The sequence below is a fragment of the Mugil cephalus genome, chromosome 22 (genome assembly GCF_022458985.1).
Source record: "Mugil cephalus isolate CIBA_MC_2020 chromosome 22, CIBA_Mcephalus_1.1, whole genome shotgun sequence".
NCBI lineage: Eukaryota > Metazoa > Chordata > Actinopteri > Mugiliformes > Mugilidae > Mugil > Mugil cephalus.
Genome location: NC_061791.1, coordinates 12,412,834 through 12,419,743, shown reverse-complemented (window position 1 = coordinate 12,419,743; position 6,910 = coordinate 12,412,834). Strand labels below are relative to the sequence as shown.

The window sequence follows — 6,910 nt, the reverse complement described above, 5'->3', positions numbered from 1 at the left end:
TGAATAAAATAATCCTAGATGTGAAAATGAATCGTCACATGGTCACACAGATCAAAACAGACCTTATACAGCTGCAACACAATTTGGATGCAAGACTTTTAGAGGGGTGTAAAAGTTGTTACTAACACTTTAAAAGTTGAGTTAAATTTCCCGTGAGGAGCCGATTTTAACGGTCAAATTGGAAGCATAATGTAACTCAGTGATATACTCACATCGAGTCCTTTAAAAATCAACATGTGCGGTTTGTAATGAAGAATTTCAGTTTAAAATACGAGTTCTACATTTTTTTTTTTTTTTTACAAAGACACACGTACAAAATGTGTCAAGACAACATAGAGTTTTTATTGAAAACCATACTTACAAGATTCACATTTCTTTGTACAGTCATATTATGTTACAGTACAAAAATGAGCTTTATATACCGTGTTAGTCCTCTACATGTAAAACTATAGTCGTATAATGTTTACTGCTAATCTATATTCACGTGTCCACTATAAAGCACAACAGATCATTCATCATAATACACATATATGATACAAGTGTGACTCAGTAGCCACATCGTGGTGGCAGATATATAAAGAATCATCATTCAGTTGATGAATTTGTAGGTGTCCCATTGTTATTTGTAACTTTCAATGGTTAACCTAGTCTTTTATCATTGTTTTTTTCTTACATACAACCATTATCCTCTATACTGTACATTCCAATTCATTAACAGATTTCAGAGTGAGTTGAGCAATTTCGTTTCGTCCCTGAAAAATCCACTTCTAAATAATTCAATAAATGGCAAATTCTCTTTAATTTCTCGTCCTTCGCCCTCCTCTTATCTCTCAGTGTACAAAAAACAAAATTGCGACACGCCATTATGTTCCGAGTCCTCCACGTCTGCATTTAATTGGGCGATTTGATACCTTCTTGCAAGGGTGCAGGAAGTCAGAGATGTAGCCGAAACCGATGGGTCCCACACACTCGTCGCCGCTCATAAATTGGAGTCTTTCTCTGACACGGGGAAGTAGCCGTTTGTAGCCTTGGCAGCTCCTCCCTCGGGAGCGAAGATGGCCAGTAACCTCTCCTGCTCCCTCTTGGTTTTGGGTAAATCGTCGGCCGGTGTGGTGAGCACCTGGATGCGCTGTGAAACGCAACACAGTGTTCAATGAATCCACTCTCTGTACTTATTAAATGAATTCCATAGGATGGTCAAGATCTTCGTGAGGACCAACATACCTCTCTGAGAGTTCCCTGGGTGGTGCTGATCTTATACACCATCCAAAACGGGATGCAGACCATAGAGGAGAGAGCGAGCAGCCAGCCAATGGCATACCCCCACCACGGGTACACATACTCATTGTTGTACTTCAGAGGAGTGTATTTAATGAGGGAGAAGGCGAAGGTACCCTGCAGAGAGAATTTGCTTTCATTTCTGCTGGTGACTTTCTGGAGTGACTTTGAGGACTGATACTCACGATGCACGTGGCCGGGGTGAAGAACAACCAACAGAACTTGATGTAAGGTCCCGGGCGGTAGCCAATCATGTCCTCAATGTTATCGTAAAAGCGATCAGCGCCTGGAAAAAAAAAACACAGCGATAGCATGCCTTAGCACACCGGGGCCTTCAAGATGAAACCGATCGTCGGTTAAGAACGCATCAAAGTAAAACAGCGCGCTCACCGTAGACCCACGCAATGCAGACCGACTCAAAGATGGCCATGAAGAGAAGACACATGCCACTGGCCGCGTAGTAATCGAACAGCTGGAAGACGTACATGCCCCCCTAGGGAGAGGTAAAGCAGAATTGCGCACAGGCAGTTAATTTGGTTCATGTAACCCGTTTGTTTTTACACAATTAAAAGTTTGTTTTCAATTTGGACTTGAACTAACTGCCTGCTACAAAAAAGTGAGGCATTTACAGAACACATCTTTCTGCAGTTGCATTCAAGAAAATTGTAAAAAAAAAAAAATATGTAAAATGCAGGTTTCTGACTTTGCAGGATTGCAAAAAGCAAGTCATTGCGATATTAATGCTCCACAGATACGGTATATACATTGGAAATGATCTATATTCATATAAACCACATGAAACAAAGTAGATGTGTAGCTGTGTGCAGTTTCCATTCGTTTTGTAAAAGTTACATCGCTATGGTGAATCACAGCAACTTTAAGTCCAAAAGAAAATATTGCATGTGAAAAAAATATTTGTAGCGCTAACACACAGACACAAATATATGGCTATCAGATCTAGTTTGTGTACTTCAAATCGTAGAAGCACCAAAAACTGGGTGCTTCACTTCAATCCAAGTCGACAACACCCGACTGCGCAAAGAGACTTAGGCAGACTTTAATGATCCACCCGGGGAAATTACTCAAAGTCACAGTAGCTTCACAAAAACCTTTGACGTGCTCACAGAATGATGACTTGTTGACACCTCTGCAGAGCACTCGTCTTTCCAGCTGTGCAGGGGTGAAACCATGTCAACTATGCTGGAGTTTGTTTCAGCAGCAACAAAGCATCCAACCAGAAGGCGCAACCCCCGAACCCCGGCTTGTCAACTCTCATCATCCGACAGATTAATCGCTGTTTAAGGCATACAATTTAAATGTAGATTTTAAGTAACTAAATGTACATATTGATGATGCTGTTTATGCTTGCAAGTCTTTGTCTGTGTGCATGCATCTGCGTGCAGTCCCTGAGTGTGACCCCTACCTCCATGAGCATGATGAGGCCCATGAGAAAGGAGAACAGGGAGACGGCTAAGAGGAAGAGCTCCCTGCGGTTCTTACGGCGGAACACAGCTGGATACATGTCGACCACGGCGGTCACGAGGCTCTCGACGCACACAAACTGGCGGGAGTTGGGAGAGAGAAATGCAGCATATTGAAATACAGAGGCATTGATGTGACGGACAGCCGCCCCAGTCAGCACAAAAACAAAAATCTTTCATCCCGGGAAAAATCATGGCAATCATGGGTCATGATGGGAAAAGCAGCGCTCTACCTGGCTGTCTAGCCCCAGGAAAACGATCATGATGAAGAAGAGGGCGGCCCACAGAGGAGAGAAGGGCATCATGCTTACGGCTCGGGGGTAAGCTATGAAAGCCAGACCGGGGCCTGCACACAGACAATGAAGGATTGTTAACAGGCTGAAGGCTCAGACTGATAAAATAAATCACCTTTGCTGTTCTAGCAGCAGCCAGCCAGCTAGCTAGCTAGCTCCCGTGAGCCTCACCCGACTCTGCCACTTCCGAGATGGGAACATTCTGCTCGTAGGACATGAAGCCCAGGATGGAGAAGATCGCGAAGCCCGCCACGAAGCTAGTGCCGCTGTTCAGGAAGCAGAGCGACAAGCAGTCTCTGCAACACAGCATCGCAGTCACACGTGGGATCAGTGTAGTCAGTTGCTTTTTTTTGCAGATGATTTTGTACTTTATGTGGCCACAAAACATGGAAACGCCGCACCGCATACACACCTGTAGCAGTTATTATTATATTTGTTGTAGCTGCCCAGAGCGGTCAGAGACCCTAAACAGATGGCGTAGGAGAAGAAGATCTGGGTACCGGCATCCATCCACACCTGACAAGAAACAGAAAAAAAGACGCTACGTCAGTTGCAGCTCCAGTCACAACGCTAAATCACATGTAGCGGGTTTGTGTACGCAGGCAAACGTGCCGTGCAGTGTTTGTGATAGTCCGCAGGAATTCACATGCTTTTAGAATGATTGACCGGAGCGGTTGCACAATACTAACCAGTTAATTATGGCGTTTGTCATTTCGTCATTTATTAACAAACCATGCTGCCATTAAGATACGTCATGAAAAAAAAAGAAGCAAGACTGAGCTTTATTCTAGTTCTAACAGGGACTCATCCAGATGTGGCCCATTTTACAGTTCACGTAGGTTTGACTCCTGTTTTATTTTGAAGGAGCCCCTTCCATTGTGGCATGTTTAGTTTCACTTCCCGTCTTTGTTTCCCTGCTGATGCGGCCCACCTTCATTGATTTTTAATCAGTGTCTTTTTAGCCGATCAGCACAAATACACACACACACACAACTTTTGCAGTTATCTTTCTGAGGACCCTCACCGTAACCGAGACCAAATTCTAATTGCAACCTTTAACCTTAAAGTAAGTCTTAACAGGTTTTGACCCTTAAAAAGGTCTTGGGTTCAGAGAAGGGGGCCCCACAGTGACACAATGCCCCCCACAACTTAATAAATACAAGACCATCACCTGGACTCTATGGTCTGGACTGCACCCTGTCAGTTATGTTACTTGGTTAAAACTTTAATATTGCGAACATTTGAACGCTAATATTTTGCATATCCATGCATCATTTGTTTTTTAAACCCAGACTTTTTATATATTGTTATTATTAGTATGTGTGTGGCAACAGATTCACTCCATTACTTTTGTTTTTGTTTCACCCTTCTCCATTGTGTTCGCAACCTGTTTTCTTTTTGCTTCGAAGTTCTGACTCTCTGTTCTCTCAGCCAACGCGTCCTCTCTTGCGTTCGAGTCCCGCTTTTTGGCCACAGCAAATGCGAAATGCTTTACTCCGGCTTAACCTTTTCAACCGTGAGTCAGGCAGAGCCAGTTAAAACTCTCTAGTCACAGGGAGGATGGGGTGGGTTGAGGGTGGGGGGGGTTAGCTGACTGGCTGCAGATCACTGATGGTAAGGCTTATGTTGACAGTCCCAGTGGTGTCCTGACCCCGCATCTGTCCCCCGCGGCCTTTTCCTCTTTCATGGAGAGCAGATGGACCCAGCGGGATCGCCGGCAGCGAGCCGCGGGATACCTGCACTTTTAACACCATCTCTTTGGGAGTTGTTTTTATTCTCGGTCCAATCATAGGCTGGATTCAAATAGAAGTTATTAATTAACAGACTGTCCAAAGCGACTGGTACCTGTGGGTCCGCCAGACGCCCCAGGTCAGGGTAAAGGTAGAACTTTATGCCGATGGCCGCGCCGGGCAGGGTGAGCCCCCGGATCAGCAGCACGATCAGCATCACGTAGGGGAAAGTGGCAGTGAAGTAGACCACCTATACGGAGCAAACAGGTCAAAATAAACACCAGATGTCATCCCGAATGTGTCCCAGATCGGTCTTTGCTTAAACAAATAAACAGGGGAAAAAAAAAAAAAAAGGGTCGCTCGGCTCGTTCGCGTCGGAGCCCCCCCTCTCACCCACCTTTCCCGTGGATTTGACCCCCTTCCAGATGCAGAAGTAGCACATGACCCAGGCGATGAGCAGACACAGGGCCAGGTCCCAGTTCAGGGAGCCCATGTGGTCGAGGCCCGGGGAAATCCTCAGCGCTCTTCTCCTGCGGCGGCGGGAAAGAGAATCATTTACACCTCACTCCATCATTAATGGGAGGCACAAAAAAACTAAAACAAAAAAAAAAAAACTCACTCCCAGAACTCCATGACAGGAGAGGTGCTGTTCTGATAGATCTCTTGGTTGGCTGAAGTGTTCCTCCTCTGAAACTCCACGCAGTGCTCTGTGAAACAACGCAGAGTTGCACTAACGAGCGCTCTTTTAAAGAGACCTTCTGTGCGTCTTCACGCGGGCTGTTACCTGTGTTCCACGTGTTGTTGCAGGACGACCAGGCCAGGTCCCAGGAAAAGGAGAAGGACAGGTAGAAGATCCCCCAGGCCAGGACGACGATGTAGTAGAAGTTCAGCAGAGTCACTATCACCTGGGTGCCGTAGCCCAGACCTGCACACGGGACACGGTCAGTGTATGAGAGAGTGTTCAAAGCGTGCTTCGCCCGTCCTGGGGGCCTCCTTACCTTCGAACAAGGGGCTGATTTTCCTCCAGCAAGTGATGCCTCCCTGGCTGGTGTACTGACCCAGAGCCGTCTCCAGGAAGAAGACGGGGACGCCACAGGTGAACAGGAAGATCAGGTACGGGATGAGGAATGCACCTAAGTTGACGAAAGGAAATGAGTGTTCATACTTTATGTTGACTTTATTGATTTTATTGACAGATTGTGCACGAACTGGTCCGAACAACTGAAGGTCCACGAGAAGAGACAAAGGAAAATTAGTCTTTCTAAGCCCGAGCCGCCGCTCTGATTCGGGCGTCCCGTAGGGCGACCCGAGGATGTTTGGCGCGCTCAGATTTCCGCCTCTCCGCGGGGACAGCTGCGGTGAGCAAGGAGCAACAACAGCTGTCTGACCTGGTTCGAGCCCTGACCCCTGACCCCCGCCGCCCCGTGGAGGGAGAGATGGAAGAGAGAGCGGGGCATCCGATTTAGAAGATGCGCGAGCGTGTCCGCGAGTAAATAAGGGGGTTTTGGACATAGTGTGGACTTGAGGTCGAGTGAGTAAAAGAGGTCTAATTTCACCTTTTTCATTAAGTGCATGCAAAAAAATAATAAATAAATAAGTGTGGATGCATCAGAAGTGCTTTGAATTCTGTGAGCACGCTGGCTCCATCCTCCACTCACCTCCTCCGTTCTTGTAGCAGAGGTACGGGAAGCGCCACATGTTGCCCAGGCCGATGATGGAGCCCGCCACCGACAGGATGAACTCCAGCTTGTTGCTCCACTGGCCTCGCTCCTCCATCTTCTCCTCCGAGGGCGGCAGCACGTCCTTGGGCCGGCCGGAGCCGTTGGGGAGGCCCGCTTTGGCAGAGTCTCCTGCGGGACGATCAGAAAGAAGAGGAGGGCTACAGCAGGCAGGTCGTTGGAAGACTTTTTTCCCTGCCTTCAATCCCGTCAACGGACATTGAGTCACGGTGGCACTGTCACGAGTTGAACAAGGGAAAAGACTCACCTGTCATCGCAGAGATCTTCTGTCTACAACTCGAGTCTGGAGCAGAACCTGTAGGTTTATCTGTAAATGCTCAGGTTTTAGTATTTAACATGAGCACAGAAAGGGGCGGAGGCTTGTAATGCTAAACCTAGGCCAGCCTCCG

The 6,910-nt window shown here is 46.9% G+C and overlaps 1 protein-coding gene across 1 annotated transcript; it reads right to left on the bottom strand.

Annotated features, from left to right (window-relative positions):
* Nucleotides 1-322: 322 nt before the first annotated feature.
* Nucleotides 323-6,866, bottom strand: LOC124999847 (sodium- and chloride-dependent GABA transporter 2-like). The gene is made up of 15 exons (XM_047574993.1): nucleotides 6,769-6,866; nucleotides 6,441-6,632; nucleotides 5,781-5,915; nucleotides 5,567-5,707; nucleotides 5,402-5,489; nucleotides 5,180-5,312; nucleotides 4,898-5,032; nucleotides 3,465-3,568; nucleotides 3,224-3,348; nucleotides 2,993-3,105; nucleotides 2,702-2,839; nucleotides 1,669-1,771; nucleotides 1,464-1,564; nucleotides 1,225-1,395; nucleotides 323-1,129 (listed from the first exon to the last, which is right to left on the bottom strand). The coding sequence occupies exons 1-15, from the start codon at nucleotides 6,773-6,775 to the stop codon at nucleotides 980-982; spliced, it is 1,836 nt and encodes a 611-aa protein (XP_047430949.1). The 5' UTR covers nucleotides 6,776-6,866; the 3' UTR covers nucleotides 323-979.
* Between the last annotated feature and the right edge of the window lie 44 nt (nucleotides 6,867-6,910).